At 40.8% G+C, this 25,759-nt stretch overlaps 1 protein-coding gene across 1 annotated transcript in view; it reads right to left on the bottom strand.

The window, feature by feature from the left end:
- Positions 1-25,759, bottom strand: part of Col9a1 (collagen type IX alpha 1 chain) — an 83,078-nt gene that overhangs the window by 16,543 nt on the left and 40,776 nt on the right. Inside the window, exons 20-35 of the mRNA XM_052193268.1 lie at positions 25,033-25,086; positions 22,491-22,544; positions 19,322-19,375; positions 18,510-18,563; positions 18,319-18,372; positions 18,132-18,185; positions 17,655-17,708; positions 16,524-16,568; positions 15,612-15,665; positions 15,463-15,516; positions 8,120-8,173; positions 7,454-7,525; positions 6,724-6,759; positions 6,029-6,073; positions 4,653-4,685; positions 62-208 (exon numbers count right to left, since the gene is read on the bottom strand). Of these exons, the coding sequence (XP_052049228.1) occupies positions 62-208; positions 4,653-4,685; positions 6,029-6,073; positions 6,724-6,759; positions 7,454-7,525; positions 8,120-8,173; positions 15,463-15,516; positions 15,612-15,665; positions 16,524-16,568; positions 17,655-17,708; positions 18,132-18,185; positions 18,319-18,372; positions 18,510-18,563; positions 19,322-19,375; positions 22,491-22,544; positions 25,033-25,086 (918 nt within the window). The remainder of the gene's footprint in view (positions 1-61; positions 209-4,652; positions 4,686-6,028; positions 6,074-6,723; positions 6,760-7,453; positions 7,526-8,119; positions 8,174-15,462; positions 15,517-15,611; positions 15,666-16,523; positions 16,569-17,654; positions 17,709-18,131; positions 18,186-18,318; positions 18,373-18,509; positions 18,564-19,321; positions 19,376-22,490; positions 22,545-25,032; positions 25,087-25,759) is intronic.

Below are 25,759 nucleotides of genomic sequence, written 5' to 3'. Positions count from 1 at the left end.
CGCTTGGCTGGGATTGTTTGGGGCCACCGATAGGAAACCACGGGATGTGTCCAGCACTCACCGGAGGGCCCTGGATACCAGGCAGTCCAGTAGCACCCTGCTCTCCCTGCACACCCCGGGGTCCAGGTGGTCCTATCGGTCCTTCCACTCCAGGAAGCCCTCTGATTCCTTCAGGCCCCCTCAGGCCGGGCTCCCCGGGGTTACCCACCTAGAACAAATAGTACACTATAAAACTGGGGCTAGCCCTCAGCAATGCTCCACTTAGGGTCAATATGAATATTTGGGTGGGATTTTAGGTTTCCTACAATTTCTATCCATCGGTCTCAGCGGTGTTTATTCAGAAATTACCTCATATTAGTTAATACATATTACCATTGAATATGGTACTAGCCACTTAGAATTCCAACTTAAGTAAAATTATAAAACTTTTTTCATTATTTTGAAATCTCTATTGAGGTAAGATATATTTGAGGTCTCATTTGCTATACTGCAAGCCATTTTATATTTTATAAGAACAAGTCAGTGGTTTGAGTTTTCTTGTTTTGATTTTGAGCCTTGCCCATCCTGAGTACATGCTCTCCCACCAACCTTCAGCCCAGTCCAAGCAAGTCGATTTTTTGTTTTGTTAGTTGTGTGTGTGTGTGTGTGTGTGTGTGTTTGGGGGGGCACACACAAAGGTCAGCAGACAACCATTAGGGAAGTGTTATTAACCTTGCTAATGCTACGACCATTTAATATAGTTTCTCATGCTGTGGTGACCTCCAACCATAAAATAATTTCCATTACTACTTCATAATAGTAATTTGTTATTGTTATGAGTCATAATATCTGATATGCAGGATATCTGACATATAATGCCCCCAAAGGGGTCCTGACCCCAGGTTTAAAACTGCTGCTTTTGGGGTTAGCTCTTGCAATTTTCTCTTTGTTTGAGACAGGATCTTTTTGATGCTTTATAAGTTAACTTATCTGGCCCATGAGTTTCTAGAGAGTCTCCCGTTTCTGTTTCCTGTTTCTGACTGGCATGCTGGGATTGCAGACACTTGCTCTACTGTGGCCAGCTTTGACATGACATTTGGAGATCTATTCTGAGACCATGCCATTTGACCCCGTGAGCTGTCTCTCCAGCCCGTCATTCAATGTAGTCTTATATGAACATAGAATTTCTTTTTTTCTTTCTTTCTTTTTTTCTTTTTTTTTTCCTTTTGTAAGGACTGCTAACATTTTCTGGCAATAAAAAGACTTCCCCCAAGTAAAAGATTTCCTCCAAGATACACAATTTGAGTATAAAAATGCAACAGGTCAGGAATATAAGTTATTCAGCTTTTGTAAAATGTTTGTGGTGAACTTGAAGACACTAATAATAGCCAGGAATTACAAAACACTAACATGGACTAAGTCAGAACATTCAACAAACTACCTCGAAAGTGAAGCATTTTTAAAAGGCAACTTTGCAGTTTAAAGGGAATTAAAACCTAAATATTAAAGAAGTTAACCAAGACGCCACTTGCTTCCTCAGTACAAACGCATGCCCACAAGATGAACTAGGTGTTTTCTTTCCCTGAATGAAGACTGCTAAAAGCATTTTTTAAAGTCATCATATATAATAACTGCTTTTAAGAGGAGACCGCATTAATTCACTCTTTTGTGAGACTAGAATTTGTTAGAATTTATAGCAAAGCAGCTACAATGTATCAATGCTAAGAATAAGAACATGCAAGGACAGGAGGACATTGGGAAGTAGTAATTGTTCTTTTCTTTTTTTCTTTCTTTTTTAGCACTCCAAAAGAAAAGTTTATTCTGTCTTGTGTACAGGAACACAAAACAACCTTCTACACATACTTTTCAGAAGACAACATAAATACAATGTATGTATAGCAAGAAATAATGAATGAATATTACACAGGCAGAGGTGTAATATTCACCCTGTTCTGATCATCTCTCCTGCACTACCTTCCTTTTAGAGTTTCTCAACTACACAAAAATTTATCTACCTTTATTGGTTTTTTTTTTTTAGTTTACTCATTCTCTATTTTTTAATTTTTTATTGGATATTTTCTTTATTTACATTTCAAATGTTATCCCCTTTCCTGGTTTCCCCTCCAAAACCCCCTATCCCATCCCCTCCTCTCCCTGCTCACTAACTCACCCACTCCTGACTCCCTGTCCTGGCATTCCTCTACACTGGGGCATGGAGCCTTCACAGGACCAAGGGCCTCTCCTCCCACTCATGTCCCACAAGGCCATCCCCTGCTACATTTACAATTGGAGCCATGCACTACTCTTTGGTTGATGGTTTAGTCCCTGGGAGCTCAGGGGGTGCTAGTTGATTCATATTGTTGTTCCTCCTGTGGGACAGCAAACCCCTTTAGCTCCTCTGGTCCTTTCTCTAGCTCCTCCATTGGGGACTAGATTTTGTTAGAATTTATAGCAAAGCAGCTACAAAGTGCTGTTACTCAGAATAAGAATGTACAAGGAAGTTGGGGAGTGGTAGTCTTTCTTAAATGTAGAATGTACACCAGACAGCTTTATCCTGTCTTTTTTTCTCCTGTGCAGCATCTATGTGTGTGAAGCTACCTCTTTCAAACATACAAACGTTTTCAGCCCAATGGAAGATTCTACCACACATTGCTAAACAAGGCTCCGCAAGCTTTCTCAATCTTGTTTTATGATGAAAAAATGATATTCATTCAAGTCAGCTTGACAAGATTGCTTCTGAACAGAAATTACAACTTGAAAGACTTCCCGGACAAAGCAGCATCAACAAAGAGAGCTTAAGAAACTCTAAACAGCTGGGAAGTTGTCAGGTTCCCAGAGTGAGAAACTAATGACTTCTCAAACAACCCAAAGAGTTACCCAAATGAACTGAGAAATGCACTCAAGTACTAGCCACATTGAATTAAGCTCTTTGTGCTCTCTTTATATAATAGCAATGGCTACCACTGCTATTATATAAAAGGACAGGGACTCTAGAATGAAAAGATCAGGATGCTATAGGACCTCAGATCTCTCAGAAAGAGTTCTTCAGTGAAGAACTGGAACAGACGTCCAGCTCCAGACACTTCCCGCTGAGCAAGTTCATCTGTACAGACAGAAGATGGATGGATGAAAGCACCTATGTTAGTTAATAATTTTCTTGACTCTGGGAGAGTACAGTTCAATTTCTTCAGCATGACTTGGGCAGTGTGTCACATTAGCAGGAGGTAGAAGAGAATTAATGAATTAACAGCTAATTCCTAATATATCCAAATTAGAATGCAGTACATGCCACTACTTTACAATCAATTTTTCTTTAACAGTTTGAATTCTTTCCCTTGAACATTGTCAAATTCATCCAGATAGTGACATGTGATTTCTCTCACCAAACACATCAGGGTTTATTCTTCATATTTGGTGCAACTTTAAACAATTCCTTTCATGTATTCTTGGATAGAAACATTGCTTGAGACTTGGTGCTTAGAGGCAGAGAAGCTAACACACTGTGGTCCCATCTCTGTGCTAGTATGCATACAGCCTACAGACAGTCCGCATCTGGGCACTGAAGCCAGGTTTGGGTGGGTGCTGGGTGCCCCTGGAGAAGGGAAGGTAGAGGGTCGGCTGGAAGCATCAGCAGGAGGTAGTAATTCTCACAGAGGAAGAAAGCCTATTCTAAAGTGTTAATGATACCGCATGTGAAAGTCCCCAAAATGGATAGCTCCGGCTATCCACTAGACGAAATGGGTGAACCAAGAACTCTTCCAACCAGATTTGGTCTACCTTGCTCAAAGTCTGCCTTTATTCTACAATAGTTACTTCTTTTAAAAGTTATCCTTTAAATACTCAGAGGGAAAAGGGGATATAGTGGATTATTTTTTGGAGGGGGTAAAGTTATATTAACTGCCATGGAGATAATTTGTTGGATAAAGACAGAAATTTGCAGTATTCTAGAAATAAAATTTAAGAACTCACTAGAAGCTAGTGGTATGGGATTACCATCTGAGCTTCACCTTTTCTGTCTAAATTCCAAGTTCCTAGTCATGTTGGTGTGCACGTAAGCAAGACGCCTCAGATTTCCTATGGATTAGATCTATAATTCTGAATTCATCTACTCTAAGGGCATAGGTTTAGTCTCTATAAAATAACAATATTATGGAAGCTCATCATTTTATGGTTCTGAGGCATCTGTCATGTTTTCTGACGTGCTCCACTTCTCTCTCGGTTCCCTCCACTAGAACACACAGGAGATCAAGAAAGTTATGGAAATATCTTATAGTAACATACCTGCCAAGGAAATACAGTTATTCTCCTAGCTGTAGAGAGTGCGTCCACTCTTTGAGATGGCCCATTTGGGCAGGATAGCAGAGCATCATAATGTAACAGTCATTGAGCCATTTATAATGCCAAAACAAACTTTCTTTAAAGTGGTTAGTTGGAAAACTAGACACTTACACCGTTGGGGGTTTCTTCCTACTAGATGAGCCCAATATTTATACCTTTATCTAGACACATTTTTCCTTGAAGTCCTTCAAGGATCTAATTTTGTACAATCATTTCCTGAAGCAGAACGTTGGATTTCCCACAGTTTTATTGATGTTTTTAATTTTATTTATTTATTTATTTATTTATTTATTTATTTATTTATTTATTGCACTCTCGATGTTTATCATACTTACAGATCCCTTTGGGCCAGGTTCTCCCATATCTCCCTAAATCAGTAAGACAAAATCATATTAGTACAATATATTCACTTCACATAGTTTCCTAAAACATTTTTCCAATGGTAGTGTTCTGCTAAACTACAGGAAACCACGTGCAGATGGAGCACAGAACTGCAGAAAACGTGTTTGACTCAAAATGTGGGTTGTCGTTTCGGTTCAGCTTCCCAGCTGTGTGTTCCCCTGTGAGCGAGCCCCCCCTCCCTGATCCTGGCTAACTAACCCATTAACTAATAGGCTGCAATCAGGGCTCTGTGGGGTTCACCCAGATCTACAGCGTGCAGCACTGGGAATGAAATTGTGTACCTAATAAAATAATTAATAAAACAAAATAAAATACCTTTTTCTTACTGAACACAATAGACATTTAAAACTACCTATTGAAATTTTACTTTTGTATTTCTTATTTTTTTAACTCATTCCCTAAAATCTACCAAATAAAATATGTATGATCTTAGGCTTTAAACAAAACAAACAAACAAACACACCAGGAGGTCTTCCCATCATTAATTTTAGATGAGTTCAGTTCAAGTGTTATGAGTTAGCATATCTCCATTACAAGGCAGGGCTGATTTAAATTTTAAAACATTCCCTTAACTCATAAAATGAGCAGCCTATACAGAAACTGAAATGCAATAATCTCAGAAATTTGGAAAAAAATAAATATCTGGAGACTTTGCCCAGTTCAGACATTTCATTTATATTTATTCTAAACCCTGCAATTCTGGATAAATATTAGCAGATTGTTTCTCTGCTCTTAAAGTGCTGTAGGGTTATTTCGTAGGAAAGACCTTACTGGTTGAAATAGGACTCAAACATACATTCCTTCTTAGGTCTGGTCATTCTGGCCAAAGCCACTGTGAGGAGTCAGCGGATCCAGCGCCTCTGCAGGCAGACAGCGAGCTCTATGCTTCCCCCTTTCCTGGAGACTCGGCCGTCCCATTCTCTGGACATGGAGTCATTCCTTCAGACATTTTCAGGGCAAGAAGAATGCCCTCAGTAATATTTGTGAGCTGCAGCTCCCTGAATCTAAAACCACTTCAGTATCGCTTCCCTGCTAGGCCCTATTCCTCCTATGTATTCTATAGTTCTGTACCAAGAGCTTAGATGTCTCAATGTAAGACCACAGGAGAATTAATCATCTCTAAGGGAATTCTACAGATATTTAAAGCTACGTCTACCTATCTGCTTTCCTGGGCCTTGCCTTCAGTATTGGGAATCACTGGGTATAAATAGAGGAAAACACACTTAGCCTTTAAGATAAAGAACAGTGTCTGAAAGAATTTCAATAATTTTAAAGTTTTATATTAACCAAAAAAAAAAAAAAGACTTACAAGATCACCCCTTGCTCCTGCTTCACCTTCTTCACCAGAGGCACCCTAAAATTTTAAGACAAAATGTCACGTGATTTCCAGTTCTCTATTCATGATTCAATTTGAACTTGTCAACACTGATAAGCATTTATAAGTCCCCAAATGCCTCAAGGATCATGCAAGAGCTCTCGATTTCACGACAACAGGCTAATCCTCAGTGAAAAGAATAGACTAGACAAGCCCGAGAGACAGGCAGGTTCCAGCTAATTGAGTTTGAATCATTTAAATAGATTAACAATACTATCTAGCAATTTTAAAATCCAATAACCCTTGAAAGCGGCATTCTACAGTAGAAAGAGGAATCCAGACACAGCCGGCTCCATCCACACATTTTATTTGCTGAGGTCTTGACCAAAGAGCATCTTGATTAGATGTTCTTCTGTGGCTTCAAACATCTGTGTCACCTGAATGAAATCCAGTAAGCTAGAGAGACGGGGCTACCCGCTTCAAGGAGAGCACTGTACAGTTCAGGAAAACAGCCAATAGAGCCTGAAAACAGTCTGGCTGCACACCAAAGCCCACTATGGTTTTCTCTCACTGTAAAGCACACTGAGAACAGTTGTGACCCTTCATTGTTACAGCACACCCACAAGCCAGCCAACCCCTCCTCATAGAGTGACGAAGACCCAACACTGCTAACCACACACAATGCTTACCTGTTCACCCTTGGGACCTGGCTCACCGAATACACCCTGGAATGAATAAAATTTGACATTTTTCAGCATTTGGAGTTGTGTGCATCAGAAGAGCCAATATCCTTTTTTTATTAGATATTTTCTTTATTTAATTTCAAATATTATCCCTCTGAAACCCCCATCCCATTCCCCTCCCCCCTGATCACCAACCCACCCACTCCCCACTCCCCCTTCCCTGTCCTGGCATTCCCCTACACTGGGGCATCGAGCCTTCACAGGACCAAGGGCCTCTCCTCTATCCTTGAATGAGCTGATGGATAATGTGATGGGAAAGAGCTCCCTGATTCTTAGCATTTAATTGAGGACCATAGGAGACCTGGTCTTGTCATAATTGTTTCCCAAATCTCTGGTAATATGAGAACGTTCTCTGGTCATATCCATATGAATGGACTTTCACTGGTAGGAATAGAAATTTAGAATTTAATAAAAACTATAACTACAACTGATATTTTTTTCCTCCTCAGCCTTTATTTTTCTTCCTTCTGGAAAGTTAGTTTTGTTTTGTTTTGAATGTCAACTCTCAGTAATTTAACACTGTGTTTCTTTCACTGTATTTCTTCATGATAATCAATAGAGAAAGTCTTCACTGGGTAAAGCAACCTTGATTTCTCATCAAAGAAGGAGTCAACATTCCAGATTTAGTAGCTGGGGAAGGAAACACACAAAACCATGTAGAGCGCTGATGTCTTACCCTGTCTCCTTTCATTCCAGGAAGCCCAGGGGGCCCAGGCAAGCCAGGAAGGCCAGGGCTGCCCACAGATCCCTGGAAAACAAACAGAAAATCTCCAGAGTCACTGTGTCCTCAATGCTCAAAGATGACAAGCCAGACAGGGGCCCTGGGGTATCAACTCATGTGCAAAGTTAACGTGTGGTTGGTTTAGTGCTGCCTCGCTTCTGCATCCCAGGAAAAGAGGGGTGGGCGGCCCCCTACCTCCCGCCCCACCTCTGAACTCCCTCTGCACAACTCAGCAACAGTGGGCTCTTTCAGCCAATGCCTGGCAGCAGGCTGTTGCTTCTCCTGCTGTGTAAACAGGAGGTACACAAGAAGCAAAGACCAGCATTCATCTGTCCAGATCCACTAAACGGCAGATGCCGGCCGTGGCACTTCATGCCTCTCTAAGCTTTCAAACGCCTTCTACAAACCACACTGATTAAAATACTCATGGAGATTATCATAGAGACAATTTGAAAATTCTGTATTTACAGTTTCGCATACTCATACAACAACAATGAAAAAACATTCAGTTAATTAGATGATCTCTTGCAATTTTTCTCTCTCCTTTCCAGTTTAAAAATAAAACAAAAACGTATTTGCTTTGCAGGAAGCAAACATGTAGAGACTGGAAACTTCACTTACCAGTTTCCCTGGTATTCCTGGAGACCCTTCTGGTCCTACTGGGCCTCTACTGCCCTGTGAAAACACACATGTTGTCATCAGCTAGATGTTCAGCCCAAAGTCAAATCCATCATTATATATATATATATATATATATATATATATATATATATATATATATATATATATATATATATGTATGTATATAACATGTTATATATATATACATGTATATATATATAACATTTCATCCAGGATTTTGTTAAAATATAGGTGTTGCCAAAATCTCCCTTCACTACAGCTGAAGGCCTAAACCATCCTGTCAAGAGTCAACCAATCGCTCTCTGTGCACTATTCATGGAAAGTGCTTGTGCTACGCACTGGATGCCAGGCCAGAACATTCACAATGTGTATGTTCTGTATACACAATGACGTTAGTAATCTTCAGCATGTACGTCACATCCTGGTTTATGTTGTGACTATTCATATATACGCGTTTTATACTCTCACTTAGTCGTGTTCTTGGGGTATTCCATACCCACTCATTGGGCACGTTGTGGTGTCTGTGTAAGCTCTTGGGTCTACAGACTCCTTAAAGGAGCAGATGTCAAATGATCACATACCCCCAAAAAACACAAAAGGGAGACACGGGGCAGAGATGCTTGCCTTTAAATGATTGCTGCAACCTCAAGAAGACACAGATAGTAGACATTTATAAACTCTCTGATACAAAAATTCTTGTTTCACGCATTCTAGATCTAAATATGTCTCCAAAGATAGCAAGACTTTGGAAAGTGTGACTCACCACGAAGATCTGATAACAGCAATGCTAAGGTTACATCTCGTGGGCCAAATTCAAATTTTATTATTTGAAATCTAAATCTTCACATTTTCTATTCTACTTGAAACCCTGAACTTTAAAGAAAAGAAATTTTTGAGAAAAGGTGCTGTGTGAAACTCAACATGGTTCTATCCAATCTGACTAAAGCCTGTTATATACCTAATGTTGTGTTCAGCTCTGTAGAACGCAGTGGAACACAAGTAGATACATGATCGCATTTCCTTCGAAGTGAATCATAAAACTGCAAGGACTAATTTGAGTTAGTTTTCCTTTAAACTGTTATAACAGTTTCATTTTAATAATTCATGATTCTAAATGCTTTTGGTAAGGTTATATTATTCTGGCTTACATCTGTAGATTGGACAAGATATCAAGATCCATAAACCTTCTGGATTTTCGATTTCCCAAAAGGTTACCCCATTACAATAGTCTCTGGCTGTGGGCTATAATTTCATTATGGCCATTTCAAATGACTTATGAGTGATTGAAACTCGATGCTCGTAAGTACTTTTCAATAATTTTTATATTAACAACCTGTCAGGTTGTGAGCATTTGCAATAATACATTGGTCCTTAATCCCACGGGTGACTTGGAAGCCCGGTGGCAGTGCTAATGAGGATGTACCATGAGATGGAAGGTGGCCCCTGCAATGGTTCTTTTTATTTTCTATCCATCAATAAAGATTGTCTTCTGCCCTCTCTCCAGATACCCACCACAAGAGAGGCTCATGGGACCACCATTCCCTTGGGAACTATTGACTAAGGAAGAATTCTAGACAAAAGAGAGTCATCGTCCTCCATAGTCTAGACAGTGATGAGTCCCCCATGCTCCAGGGGACTGCATTACACCTATGTTCAAGCAGATGACCCTGCTTATACTCATCAAGTCGCTAAACAAAGACAAAACAAGAAAACCATTAAAGGGGCAGATCTTTATGAAGGAGTGGAGAGGAGGATAAGACATGTGTGGAGTGTGTGTGGTCATAATACATTAGACACGTGTGTGACATCGCCAATGAATAAGTTCAGTTTTTAAAAACTGCAACAAAGGGGAAGTTTGGCTCCAATGAATTTGGAATACATCTTCAAGATGGCTTCTCATTGGTACGTGGTGTGTGTGTGTGTGTGTGTGTGTGTGTGTGTGTGTGTGTGTGTGTGTGTGATTACTGGCATTTTCAAATAGTTTCCAGATGCACTGGGATGCATATTCTCAATGACGTTAGTCTAACAAGACTTTAATCTTAAAAACTGACTATCACTGATGAGGGAAAAGAAATATCAGAATAAAGCTTAATTCCTAACTCCTGCGTTCACTTAGTCTCAAGTGTTTTCTTCTAAATAAAAGATTCATGCTACTGTATCAAAATTAAGTGTGGCTAGTATAGCTCTTTCCCAGGAACCAAATGGAGAAATTCTAATATTGGGACTCTAGAGCCTTTAGTTTATGCTTGGGAGGATTAACTATCTCAAGAGTCAAACACAAGGATTTTCTCTGCAGACATCTTATTTCTTCCCATCTCTCATAGCTCCTTAGTGTTTGTTCTCCACATCCTCCCAAGTCCTTGGCAAGGTTGTGGCTGACTTAGAGCACTGCTGTCAACACCTGCACTGGTGGATGGATGTCCCCAGGGGGAGTCAGTGTCTATGTGGGACCAGGAGAAGGACCTGTGATGTGTGGGCATGTGTTCATCTGCTACTGCACAGATAGGTGTGTTCTGTGTTGTTCTGCATTCCCATGTTACAAGCTCCAGGCTATTTGGAATGAGTCTATTTCTAGAGAAATATCTCAACGGGAAAGTCCACCATGTTCTTTTTTCACAATATCCAATGGAGTTACAACCGAAATGCTAAGGACAAGTTTTCTGACAGACAATTTTTTTTGTGCTTTCTGTACAACACACACACACACACACACACACTCATGAAAATTCTCAATTTTTATGTAAGAAGAAAAAGATGAGGAACCAAGATATAAATAGCCACTCTAAAAATGTAGCTTAGTCACATTCTAACAATAACTAGGCAAGCCACTGTGAGACTGCTAAATAGATGATAGAGCCTTGTACCCCAGTGTCTTGCAGTCACTACATCAGCATCTCGTGGTCACCACTCTCAGTGTGGCCAACGGAGGTGGGAAAGAAATGCTCCTCTCAGGGGCTGATATTTACACACCTGATAATGATGAATTTCCATTTATAAGAAGAGAATCAAAAGGAAACTGGATGAAAATGGGATTCTGCAGGTTGACACATGAGAATATACTAAAAGGCTCTCTGTTTCTCCCAGGGTCCCTATGTTTCCATGTGCATCTCTGAGAACTTCAACCATCAGCTGATGCCTCCCTAAGAGGCATCCAAGGCTTTAGAGAAGATGCAGAGCCTTTGTCCCAGCTGTGACTGCAGACAACCTCACCGAGCCCTTTATGTCTGGGTTGCATTGGTGTCTCCCAGAACTTTGCTCTATATGTCAATATTTCCTATTTCTCTTCAGCCCTCTTCACCTTTGTTTCTGAATCTCTCATGCCAGGAGAATTTGGCAAACGAATGCCAACTTCAAGCCAGGCCGTGGCAGTATTGGCATGTGAGTACAGAGAGAAAGAGACACCATATAATTCAAGTTGATGCCCCTTTCCTTATAAAGATACTAGACATTTATAAAGATCACAAAAGGAAATCATTACATTTAGTTAGATTAAATGTTACCAGTGTTGTTTTCCAAAAGAATTGGCTCTGTTCCATCGACTTAACTTGTTGTGGCTCTCATATTCACACGTTTCCAAAATTACCTAGCTAACTAGCTGAAGCATAAAGAGTATCTTTGGTGCATGCCAGCTGCATTTCAGAAGTAAGAAATTATACATCATTACGTTCACCCTGTTGTGCATACTAAGTGTTTCTCTCTGGCAATAACAAAAAGGAAGGATGTCAGTTTAACCCAAAAGATCAATTCTGATTTCTCTAAATTGTTTTTTAAATCAATTTATTTTCTTATTAAATTGGAAAATCACATGAGGTCTACCTCAGAGAATACCTTTCAGTTTGTTATAGGGATTTTTTTCAAAAGGATTCAATTTTGTGATATGATAGACTCATATTATCTTGTGTGGATTTAAATATTCCTTTATATATGGGCAGAGAAAAATCTATCTGAATGCTTACCATCACCCATATCAGCCTCACAACACCATTGCCAAGGGCTGGGCAGCTTAGAATATTCAACAACACACCATATGGTCCCCATATGGAGACGTCTCTGCTTGAGGCTGTTGTGCTGGGGTGGAGTAAAGGTCTCCAGGAAAAGCACAAAGAGAGCATATGATGTTCAGAGGGAGGTAAGCCAGCAGGGTGCTGTTCCCAGTCAGAAGCACGAGAGCAGAGCAAACATGACCCACTCACCCAGAGCCCAGCAAGCTCTGAGAAGCCTGGAAGACGGTTGGCTAGGAGCCACTAAAATACAGAACCAAACCGGAAGCCAAGAACCACTCAGACCAATAATAAACCAAGCAGAAAGAATGTAACAGGGTGGTTCCTGTGAAATCACTAGAGAGTCAAAAACAAACAAAAACAAAAACAAAAAAGAACTAATCCTTCTTACAATCAAATCAGCAAAAAATAATTGCAAGGATATGTATCCAGGATACATTAGACATATGTTCTTATTTTTCCTATTCAGTTCAACTTGAGGTAAATGTACAGGGAAGTATGATCACACTTGCCATCCGTAGATGGAAATGTGTGACTCTACCTACACAATGGAACTCTAAGATGTAAATGGAAGTACAGATGCACGCTCCAGGAGAGCGGTTCCATGTTAAAACCTCGCTCCGGAGCCAGAACAATTACATTGTGACTTTTTCTTCTGAAAAAACCATAGCAGGTGAGAATTTAGCTTTTAGCAATGAAGGCAGCATGGCAGGATTTATTATGCCTTCAATCTAATTTATTCCAAGAAACGTTCACTGAGCACTACCTCTTGACAGGCCTAACACGAAGAGATGGAGGAGGCCCCAAGACCAACGGGGCATCCCATGATCTCCCTGCACGTCACAGCAGGGGACACAAAGGGATCAAAGGTTTTGGACTTCAGAATAACTCCACGTGGACCAATGGCTCAGAAGTGGAGAAGAGCTCTGGCTAAATGTGAGGAAAATCAGTGAGCTAAGAACCTCACAGAGCAGTCTTCATGGTAACTGAGGTGCTTCTCCATAAATAAGGACTTCTGGCGGCCATCTTGGGTTTCTACGCATGCCAGGTAGGCCTCTACACATGGGACGCCTGTATACACATGCACATGTACAAGCACAAGCACACACACACACTCACACACACACAGAAGGGATAAAGGAAGGAAGGAAGGAAGGAAGGAAGGAAGGAAGGAAGGAAGGAAGGAAGGAAGGAAGGAAGGAAGGAAGGAAAGGAAGGAAGGAAAGAAGGGAGGAAGGAAAGAAGGAAGGAAAGAAGGAAGGAAGGAAAGAAGGAAGGAAGGAAGGAAAGGAGACACATCAGGAGTTATCAAAATAAGTTTACATTTTAGACTTTCTCTTGTTAGCGTAAATTAATAAACTATTTTCGTTTGTTTTCTTTTGTGGTGTTGTTGATGTTTGAGAGAAGGGCTCACTATATAGCCTCGGCTTGCCTGGAACTTGCTATGTGGAGTTGACTGAAGCTGAGCTCACAGAGATGGCTCATGAGGACTGGGATTGAAAGCCAGCATGCCCAGCCCTAAGAGACTTCTTAAATAGGGAGGGAAAGTTAGGGTGGTGTTCAGTTTTGAATCCAGGACAAAGGGGACCTGGCCTGCAGGTTCTCCCAGCAACTCTCACTCCCTGCCTGTTACAGGGTATGACTGACATTCCCCAGCCTCTACCCAAACTCACCAACCTAGGGGACGGGCTGCCCCTTGCCCAGAGGGTCTTCCCTACATAGGCATTTTGGTCAGCTGCCCTTTCTGTCCTCTGACTGCCTGGCTGCTATGCTTGGGTCCTCCTCTAATCTCTCTCTTTCCCTTCCCATTTCTCTCATAAAGCTCAGGGTCATGATCCCTCTGGACTCTCCCAGATATGTCTGCCTCTGACTACAATCTCCTCCACCATACCTAGTCATGCCTTTTTCTTTCCTTTTTACTTCCTTTTTCACTCAGATGGAAACAGTATTTTGGGAAGACCAATATTTGGCATTTGCAGACTGGAGGTCCTACCATTTCTTGGGACCTTTGGGATTGTTTTTGTAACTACTCCCCTAGGACTCTAGGGTGACCAGCATGGATTTGATATAGCCCGCAAATGGTGAGAGTCTAGAAAAGAGCAGATATCAAAATATCAGTGGGGTCCTATGGAGACAACTTGGAGGAGAGACGGCAGGAGAGAGGCAGGAGAGACGGAGCTGCTGAAGCAAAGCAGATGATATTGCCATAACCCAAGTGAGTCAAGCCAGGGAGAAAGAAACAGGGAGCGGGAAAGAAAGCCAATGTAAAGGAGCAGAAAGAAGACAGAATCACTGAGCCCCATTAGAGACAGGAAATATGGTGGCTGAAGGGTGGTGTGTATATAGGTGTATATAGGTGTGTGTGTGTGTGTGTGTGTGTGTGTGTGTGTGTGTGTGTGTGTGAATGTGTGTGTTTGTGTGGAGTGTGTGTGTGTGTGTGTTTCCAGTGTATTTCCTGATAAACAATAGGTACACAGTCAATGCTCATTCAACCATATACAGCTTTCTGCTAAAAAAAAAAAAAAAAAGAGTGTATTCAAACATAAACAGTCTCAAAATAGGAAATCCCCAACACTTGTCCATCTCCTTGGGTTAGTCCGGCATGCAGCATTTTTACTGCTTAAGAACTGTGAGCCGGCTTTAACCTCAGTTCCTGGCAGATAATCCAGGCAACTGTTTCAGTTAGAAACTAACAGGCTCCAACCCTGAAGGGAACAGTGAGCTAGCAGAGGGCGTGGCTAGAGCCAGAGGGGTCCTTTGGCTGCTGAGATAGCCTAGAAAGCTGCCCGACGTGGGTCCCTGACAGATGTCTGCATGAAGCAGAAAATGCCACTCTTGCTGGGTGACAGTGGACAACTCTGATTCTCTCAGGCACAAAAATCCTCATTCCTCACACTCTAGAAAGGCTTTCAAAGACGTGTAGTTGGAGCTGTGTCCATGTTCCCGCTTGGAGTGTTTGTTTATTTACTTGTTTTCATCGTCCAGAAGACAGAAACTAAGAACTTGAATAAATCTTACTAAAGGTTTTTAACCACACTAAAGTACTTCAGGCATAAGAAGAAAATAAAAACACCTTTATGCTTTTTTAAACACATCATTTTGGTGCCAGTTTTGGAAAAGAAGATACACCATATATCTAAAGTATAAGTTTTGGAAAAGAAGTTATACACCATATATATAAATTAGCATATTCATTTTGTTGTCTCTCTCTGGGCCAGATAGATATACACATGCTCAAACATTAACAACCATCCAGGCTGTCATAAGTAAGGGACACTCAATGACATCCTCAGAGGGAAGGCATGGGACAAGAGTACTCACTGGAAGGCCCCTGGGTCCCCGAGGTCCAACCTCCCCTGGAGGCCCTTGTTGGCCCTGTGGAAAGGAAAGCAGACAGAGATACAATTAGGCAACTATATTCCTGGAAGCTATAGATCTTAACTGACAGAAAAGCGTAAACATGGTCTTACTGGTTTTCCTGAACTTCCCAACTGTCCAGGCTTTCCCGGAGCGCCCGTGTTACCCTAAAGACAGAAGACCACATTTAGAGTAATTCAGACAGCAAATATCAGCCTTCCTTACCCACACCAGGCACTGCTTCTAGTTAAATAGCATTGTCTCCTGGCTGTGCCGTGAGAATCTGGGAGAATGCAGCATCTCTTTCTTATGTGTGCATTTGTGTGCACGTGTGATCACATGTTCACATGTGTACTCATGTATGTGTGTGGATGTGAATGCCCATGGGGGGTGTGAAGGCCAGAGTGTATCCATCCACATTTGTTTTTATTGAGACAGAGTATCATATTGGCCTGGATTTTGTTAAACTCATTCTTGGGCTAAGCTGGCTGTCTGCCGAAGTGGTGTCCTTCTAGGATGGTGGGCACACACTCTGACACCTGGCCTTTTACAGGGCTTCTAGGGATCACACTCAGGCAAGCACTTCCCAGACTACACTGCCTCCCCAGCCCCAAGTTCTACTTTATCATGTTTAATCTAGTTTATTCTAAAGAAAAGCTCTTTGATGTTTATTTTATTTCTTTGGCCTGTTGTTCTAAATGACTTGTTCTTTCATTCTCTATAGAACATAACATGACATAAATTCTATAGCTTAATCATGTCTTCCTTATGTAAAATAGAAACCATGACGCTGTCTCTATCTTATACTAACAAAAAAAAAAAAATGACAATTTCAGGAAGAAGCATTTTCCACAGCTGGGAAGGAGATCAGCACATGGACACTTTAAATGTTTTGCTTTCTGATCTCTCCCTGGAGTTAAATACAAAATAAAATCCAGGCTGAGTATATTTAAAAAATTATAACAAAAATAAACTCGTAAAGGCATAAAGCAAAATATTAGCTGCAAGTTCAATTTGGTTTTTACCTTTTCACCGGCAACACCTTTTGCACCAGGGATTCCAGGCACGCCCTAAAGGAATACATACAGATTCTGGGTTTAACCGCCTCATCTGAGGAGCCAACAAGTGCCAAACCCACCTTCTGAGAGGAGGCAGAAGGGATCATGGCAACCTTGAAGACGGCCTGTAGAGATGCTGTCTTTCCCAAATCTGTCACTAACAGAGCTACACATGGTGCATAGCGTGAGGCTTTCCCATGCCTTGTTAAGCTGATTAAGGCTGAATGACCCTAAAGAAAATCTCTAAGCTAAGGCTACTTTTTGGAATGACCTTCCAGTAAAGATTCAGCCCAATTTTCACATCAACAGACCATCTTTAGGGCAGGAAGGTTGCTATAGGAACATAACGTTGGTTCTTATACAAAATAATCAAGTCCTCATTTTGCTCGTGTTGGTATTGGGAGTCTGTATATCCCTGACAGCTCACATAATGCCAGATGCCATAACAGATTGGGAGCCAGTACTTGATGCTACCAAGTATCCTTTGTTAGCTAGAAAGATTTGCTTTCCAAGGCTCAAACACACAAACTCAAAAATACAAACTGCATGTGAATTTTCGGCCATACGTTAATAGGGAATACTGATTTCAATGTTTCAACTATTCAACCCAAGACTTTCTCACGCTGTCCCTGAGAATTCTTCCAATCTCCTCTCTCAGCTCTGCTACTGGGAACTCCAAGGCTGGCTAAAGAGCCAGGTGAGCCACCATGTGGGTGCTGGGAATTGAACTCAGGACCTCTGGAAGAACGGTCAATGCTCTTAACCGCTGAGCTATCTCTCCAGCCCCTGCTCTAAAGTATTTAAGGAGGATAATAAAAAAGGCAAACCCAGACAATTAAGTTTAATCGTGCATAAACAGAACATATTGCTCTTTTTATGCTTCTTGGGTAAATAACCAGCTAGCTAATCACATGGGAGAACAAAAATAAAAATAAAAAATAAAAATAAATGACCATTAAAATAAGAGAACTAAAAAAATAAAAACCAGAAACCATCATATTTTCCTCAAATCGCATAATGTATCTATCCCTCCAAATTCACCTTTGTATTTGTCATGCACATAAAACATGAACATGTGAGAAACGGATTAGCACGTACTGGTAAACCCTGCAATCCCACGTCCCCTGGAGGTCCAGTCTTTCCTGCTTCACCCTGAAAGCAAGTTCACAATCACACAATCAGACCTTGATGAACTGGTGTGTTCTTCTAAGAAACAGGAGAACATGCATTTTAGGGAAAATATTTTCCGGCAGCTAACCTTAGGTGCACTCTTAAATTACTTAAGTCGGGATTGGTGGTGGGTAGGACCAAGGACACACATTCAAACCTAGAATTCCCTTAAGCCCACACTCATCAGTGGGATGATTTCACAGAGTTCCTAAACCCAGCAAATAAGTATGCTATTTTAATTAGAAATTTGCAGTTGACACTTCAGCTTAAAATTGAAAGAGAGAGAGAGAACATGGCACAGTTCTGTAAGCAAACCTTCTGGTAATGTTATCATGGAAATGCCAAGCACAGTTATCTAGAGCAGAAGCATCCTCATTCATGCAAAAACTCAGCTCATACATCTACCTTTGTCCCGGGCATTCCTGGTATTCCGTCTCGACCATCTACGCCTGGCAAGCCCTGTAAGGACACACAAAGAGCACACTGTGTCTTAGAGAAAGTCGTAGTCTTCTCTACCCCATTCCCTCAAGCTCCGCTGCAAATCAGTAGTTATCCTGGGAACTATATTTGACACCTACAACTCAGGACATACCGTGTCTCCTTTTGGCCCCGGGGATCCAGGAATTCCTCGGGAACCTTGATTGCCCTGTAGGGCAGAAGAGATCAAAAAAATCAGACATCCCCGATGGTTGCAATGCACAGGCCACGCCAGATACGAAGAAACAGTAGGTGATTCAGAAGAACGGGATGGTTTGCAAGGATTTGAACTGATTTTGTACTCACTCTGTCTCCCTTAGGACCCGTTTCTCCTGGAGGTCCCCGCTGTCCTTGATCGCCCTGAATAAACACAGAAGTTCCTGATATGAACAAGAGTTTCTTATTTCGGAGTGTTTTAAGATTAGGAAGCATCGTCCACATTGAGGATAACTAACTTGTTTTTAAATGTGTATGGCTAGTTTGCCTCTGTGTCTGTGCACCACTTGTGGGCCTGGTGTCTTTGCCTAGTTTTCTGTTAATTTATTGGCTCTAGACATTGAGCCTAGGGCCTTTCACTTAATAAGAAAGCCCTCTGCTGCAGAACTGTGTCCCTAGCCACTCTCTCCTCCTACCTTTTGTAATGGCAGGATCAGACTAGTCTTGAACTCAACCTGCAGTCCAAAGTCCTTGAATTTGGGCATCTTCTACCTTGAACTCTTGGGTAGCTGTTATTACGGCCTGCACTACCAGACCTGGCTTCTATTTTTTTTTTATTTTAATTACTTAGGTGTATAAACCTCTTATATATTATATAGATAGAATTTTTTAAATCTGGTGAGAAATACTAGAGATCTGTATTTTGTGATAGTGTTCATTGTAATCTCAGCATTCAGAAGGCCGAGACAGGAGGATTACTACCAGCCTAAGGCCAGCCACAGTTGCATAGCAAAATGATATATCAATATAAAAAAGAGGAAAGTAGGGATAGGGGGGAGAAGAGAGGGGATTAGAGGAGAGGGGACAGGGAAGTATCGTTGCCTTTTAAAGGTGACTGCTTTGTTTTTGTTGTTTTATTTGTCTTTTGTTGTTTGTTTGTTTGTAAAACAAAAACTACTTACAGCAGCACCCGGAATGCCCTGAGGTCCAGGCTCTCCATCAAATCCCCGTGCACCCTGAAAACAAGGCAAAGAAAATTCAGATCAGACACGCATGCTATAGGGCTTCTTCATCTTTCTAAAGCAGACCAGCTAGAATAAAAGGAGGCTTTATGTGTTAATACATACAGCATTTGTGAATGAACAGGGAAGAGTAAGCCATTAGACACTCCATCATACATGAAGCCACTCCTGTGTACTGCTCATCATGCTAACAGCGCTCAGGACGGTCCTTCATACTGTTCTGGATATCCAGATATTTAAGTTAGCAAGGGATCTCTTCTCAACCACCTACATGAATTGAAAACTGGGACTCACTCAGAGGGCTTAGCAGGTCTATTGGATGAGATTTATTGATCAGTCTCCAAAAGTCTCAGGATATGGGAGTTCATTAATGCTGGAGGGCTGAAAGCCTCCGGGTGAGTGTGAATTTAGCTTCACTGGAAGCTACAGTGCCACAGATGTGAGAAGGAGTTCTAAGACTTTAGAAGCCTGCCCTTGATCTAAAATAAAATCACAGTCACATGACTGTGCATCAGAAGGGTGAGCTATTAAGACTATTAGAGGAAGTTAACATATGTTCATAAAATATATTCACTTTATGTATAGTAATCAACCTACTTTCTCCAGTTAGATCCAACTTACAATGTGATAACATAGGAACTAGCTAGATCAGCAGTTGTCAACCTTCTGAATGCTGCAACCCTTTAATATATTTCCTCGCGTTGTGCTGACCCCGAACTCTAAAAGTATCTCATTGCTACTTCATTACTGTCATTTTGCCAGTTATGAATCATAATGTAAATATCTGATAGGTAGGATTTATTTTCATTGTTACAAACTGACCCAAAAGGGTTCTGACCCATAAATTGGGAACCTCTAGTCTAAATGCTTTGTTTCAAGTCTAATCATCTGGAAACGATCTCTGACTTGGCAAGAGAACAGACACTGTCTTATTTTCTTTGTTAGAATCAAAGATGGCTTTATTTTAAAAACAAAACTACAGTGTTTTTTTTATTTTGTGCTCACTACATAGTGTCCTCAAAAAAGCAGTCTCCATCATGAAATGTTCTCCTCTACGAAGTAAATAAGAAACCACAAGGATAACTTGAGCAGATAGATGGTCTCCTAACAACATAGGTGAAATAAGAAAGAAGGTGACCAAACCGAGTTAAAAGCAGCCGAAGACCATTGGACGGATGCCACTCCAGCCGAAGCAGGTAGACCTCACATATAACAATGAAAACCTAGAAATCCTTTGATAGAAAGTTCAGACCCTGGTGGACTCAAAGAGGAAAGAAAATACTACAGAAACAGAGGGACTACAATGCCCTGAAATTCTTTGATCCCTAAAAACCAGAACAGAGCAGAGACATTCTCCATTCACCAAAAAAGGAAAGGATTTCGAAGATCTGAAACAGACCCTGAGTTCCTCATTCACCCTGCGTTGTGGGAGTGCATCTCAGCCTTTGCAGGATAGAAATGGCTTTGATGCACCCTCGCTCACGAGAGAGCTCCCTCTACCTTATTGCAGTCCAGCATGGGCTCAGACCAGAAGTGCTGTTACTAGGTAACCACTCCACATCTGTGTTCACAAGAGGAGCTGCCTTTAAAAAAAAAAAAAAAAAAAAAAAAAAAAAAAAAAAAAACGGCAATTTGACAGAAATGAAGAGAAATGAAAATTTTTGAAAACTGTCAAATAGAGAAGTACCTCAAATAAAGAACACATCAAGAACAATAATTGGGTTTCAAGGAGAGGTCGCCTATTTTACGGCGTGAGTTAAATCTAGAGGAAAATGATAGCCTGGGTGTCGGCTGCACTGAAATAAATGGACTTTATTACTTAATAACCGAGAGTAACATAGAATGTTACTTAAAGTGGTGTAGATGTAAAAATAAATGGGACTTCAGTGTGGAGGGTTTTTGACGAGTTGGTTTGTTTGGTTTTAGAAATACCTTAGAGGAAATGGAAAAAGAAAACATGTAGGAAAATTCCTATAAAAGATTGAGTATAAGAGAGATAGAAGAAACTGTGGTAGACAAACCAGGCCAATAAGTCACAGCACGTGTAGCTCTTTGGACAGGCTTATCTTGGTCTACTGAGTATCAACAACAAAAACTTACTGTTACTTAATTGTAACTAAAGATCCCTGTGCTTCATGGAACTGATATAAAGTAGCAAAGGCAGGATCCAAGTCGTTGATGAGCAAAATTGTAGTCCATGTACTGCCTTTCTAAATAAACTTTCTAAAACATGGTGATGGCTTTTGCTTCAGGCCTGAGACACAATCCTCACACCACACACATGCCACATGCATGCACATGTGTGAACACAAAGCAATATCGCTGAGGGTACTGTGAACGGTTCCCATTGTTTTTGCTGAGGGTAGGCGCTCCACCAAGCATCACACATCTTCATCCTTCAAGATCGACTGTACCTCATCCTCGTGACATTCTGAAGTCAGCTTTGTCTTGGGCTCTCCCAGATGTCATATCAAGATTAAACCCCGGCTTTTTGCAGAGCTTCCTTGTCCTGCCTGACTGCGGCTCTGTGTCTTTCTTGATTGTGTTATAGTCGAATATTTACTAACCTGCCTTCCAAGTAAGAAATGTGCTTAATGCAAACCTGTTCCTGAACTTGCAGGCTCCTTGCATTGGAAAAGCCAAGAAAACCTGACTTCTAATAGTAGTCAAGGACAGGCTGGTGACTGTGGACCGCAACTGTATGGATGGAGGCAGGACAACTAAGGTCCCAGGATCCTGGGAGATCCAGCGTTTCCCCTCCACTTTCTCTTTCCGTCTCCGCCTGTCTTTGCCTTGCCGGACCATAGCTCTGTTAGCATTGTGTCAGTGTTATTTATAAGTACTAGCTATAAATACTGACCAAGTTCAAATATTATACCACTTACTCTAATTTACCTAAGACAGTACTCCCCTCTCTACCCATGGGCTCTGCACCACGAATTCCACCAAAAACATTTGGGAGGAAATGCCTTGGTAGTTAACAATTACACATAGTTTTCTTGTCATTGTCAATATTTACAAAATTGCTTTATGAAGAATGACAAAAATAAGTGACGGTAACGGAGGTAAGATCACTTTTAAACTATGACTTTATCATCGATTATCTCACTTTTTCTCCTTTGTCGCCAACTATGCCAGTGATGCCTCTGAGACCTTGAGCTCCCTGCAAAAGTGAAAAGAGAGGGGGAGGTTGGTTTCAGTGAAAGCACACATTTCTTAAAAGTCTTTTTGTAGATACTGATCCAGAAGTGTGTCACATAATGAAAGGAAACATCAGGAAATGTCCATAGCACAGGGACAAAACATTTCTGGTTTAAAAAGAAAAGTTTAAGTAAAATTTGAATGCTTAAAACCCTTTACTAAAGTTCTAAAGACTTACATGACTCTATGCAAATTGAGTTGACACAATGAGAAATAGGAACAACTGAGATATTTTTTTGACATCTTTTTAACTCACCACCAGAGCCCAAACTACCATTTTCACCCACTTTGAGGTGTGTCAGGGGTAACACTGTTGTAACCCTTAAAATAACAGCCTCCTACAGATCTATACTATCGAAGGAAGGCAGTGCCAGTCATTTAACCCATAAACGTTTATATGGCAGAAACAGAGCCTGGCCATCCATCAACCACTTGTCACCAGGATTTATTATGCTATTCCCATGAGAAAGGGTGTTCTGGATTCCAATATGATGCAGTGAGTACTCATCACAGGCACAGGAGTGAAGAAGCCTAAACGGGAGGAGTAGCATGGGTTTCAGCATCTCCTTCAGTGCTGAAATGTTGCTATCCCACTGCGGAGGGTTTTCTCTTGAGCCTCCTGGTAAAGGGTGAGCCTGGCTGCTTTCCGCGATGCCACTGTGAGTGGGGGCTCCGTGGGCAGTTAGCTATATCACACATCTGTCAAATTTCAAAATTAGATTAGCATAATGGTGTTTTAGAGTGGTTATAGTGGTCATCTTCACATTTGTAGAAGATGGCACAGTTCCAGGGCCAGCCTTCCTATATCTAATTCAGTCTCAAACTCTCTGTGTGTCAATCAGAAATGGTCTGAAATTCCCAAGTACAGTATGGGCCAGCTTAAACATACAAATTAGCTTTTCAAGGTAAGTTTGGTCTATCAGATTAAGACCCCCTCGCTTATGCAGCTCAATTGCTGACTCTGTAGGTAATTCCTGTGCACACAATAAAATAATAAAAAGTACCAGTGATGCTGGAACTCCATGAATAAGCTCTTACAATAACAACTCCTTGTCCAAATATATAATAGAAACTTTATTTTTATAAATATATATGCTGTTTTAAAGTGTGCTTGTATATACTCAGATGTAAAAATTTGTGAATTTCAGAAACATTTGGACATATCTCCTCCCAAACACCAGGATGTCAGCAGACACTGACAGTAACTCTCAGTGGAGCCTTTGAGCTACACAACATAAATCCATAATCTTCAAGAATGGATTGTTTTGAAAATATATAAATCTACACCTAATGTTCATCAGATACAATGAATCAAAAGCATGTGAACTACCCTACCAGGTACTACAACCCATGAAATAATAATCCAGCTCCTAAATGTCTCTAGCAAAGTCTCATGGAAGGCAACATTCTGGAGAAAATAATTGGACTCTTCCACAAAGTCCTCTTGAAGGCCCAGAAGAAGACGCCATTTTTAGATGCTCATAACCATGCATTTAAGCCTTAAATCCTAGGTAAACACTGAGTCGTGGGAGCCTCACAAACTCCTCCTAAAGACTAGTCCTGGGGCCCGGAGCCATGGCTCAGCAGTTAAGAGCACTGGCTTCTCTTGCAAGGGACCTGAGTCTAGTCCTCAGCACCCACACATGGCATCTGACAACTGTCTATAACTCAAATTCTAAGGAATCTTCTGGCATCTGGAAGACATTGTATGCACATGGTCATGTACATACATGCAAGCAAAACACTCATAAACATAAAAATAAATAAATAATTTTTTATGAAAGACTAGCCCTGAGGGCAAGAACAGTGCAGGTAAAGAGACCTTGAGTTTGTCTTCTTTGTCTCTTTGGTGGTAGCCTTAACATAGGCTGCACTTCTGCAAGCTTCAAATGTTTAAAGAATGTTCAACAGTTATTTCTATACAAAACTAACAGTAATTCCAATTAAGCAAGTGTATTAAATTGAAGCATGCTCACGTCCAACTGTAGCGATACCCAATATCATAGTAGTTGTGGGACTGTGCACTAAGAGAGATGGTTATAAGCCACTAAGAACATTCTAGATAGTGATGTCTTTCTGGAATGGACTACGATATCCCCATGGATATAAACCTGCTGTGAGATCAATGTGTATAAGATGTTCCCTTCTGTCCCCCCATAGCACTGATAAAATTGAAATACAGCATCCTCTGGTGCTTGGCGTTGGCCTTTGGATTTTGAGGCCTGGAGTCTACATGTAATCTTACATAGAACTTTTCTGTTCAAAAAAAATTAAATGTCTTGAAGGTGCAATGGGTTTTATTTAACAAGTAGTGACTACTGCTGTCTGGATGGAAACAAGTGTTAAATTCATGTAACGTACTGCTATTAATCCAGTTTCTAAAATAGGCCAATATCTAATCACTTAAAAGATTTGCTTATCCTAGTTAAACAATAAAAAAAATACTTTACTGGAGGTCCTTGAGCGCCAACTTCTCCCAGTTCCCCCTGGTCACCTTCTTCACCCTGAAATGGAACAGAGAGAATCACAGTAAATCCTCTAGCATAGGAATCTAGGAATCAGCTGGGTCTCGAGACTTCCAGTGCATTTGACACCCCCGGAAGTGTTCTACTGTGTCTTGATCAGTTATACAGTGAGCCCATGTTAACTGCATGATATTCAGAGAGCAGAGATAAGTATACAACGAGAAACAAAAAGAAACATACTACATGGAAGCTTTTCTTTCCAAGTTTTCTAAAGAAAGCGGAGAAGAGAAGGAGAACCTGAGACTTAATGTGTTCCCTAAGTTCAAGTCTGTGTGTCAGGGTGTGACTGGGAGAGTGGAACTACATTATAAAACTTCTGGAAAACATTATGTTATGATTTATGCTTTGGCTTTTCTTATCATAATTTTGTACCATTTATAATTGTGATGTGTTCAAATCAGTTCTGTCATAGGTTATACCTAGGATAGCTCTCATAGAATGGCCATTTAGACCATTTCATAAAAATATGAGTATTCATACATATTTCCTTTGAATCCTTCCATAGTTTAATTTTATGTAAAGAAAACTTACCAATCATTTTTACCAGTATAGCTTTGTTGTGGTGATTAGACATTTTCAATGTCATATGTTGAATAATGAATACTTTCTATGTAGGCTAGAAAATGTGCCTTAGTTGGTGAGCTCTGGTTTT

The sequence above is a fragment of the Apodemus sylvaticus genome, chromosome 9 (assembly GCF_947179515.1).
Source record: "Apodemus sylvaticus chromosome 9, mApoSyl1.1, whole genome shotgun sequence".
Lineage (NCBI taxonomy): Eukaryota > Metazoa > Chordata > Mammalia > Rodentia > Muridae > Apodemus > Apodemus sylvaticus.
The sequence above is the reverse complement of the archived record's forward strand: the minus strand, read 5'-3'. Positions and strand labels throughout refer to the sequence as shown.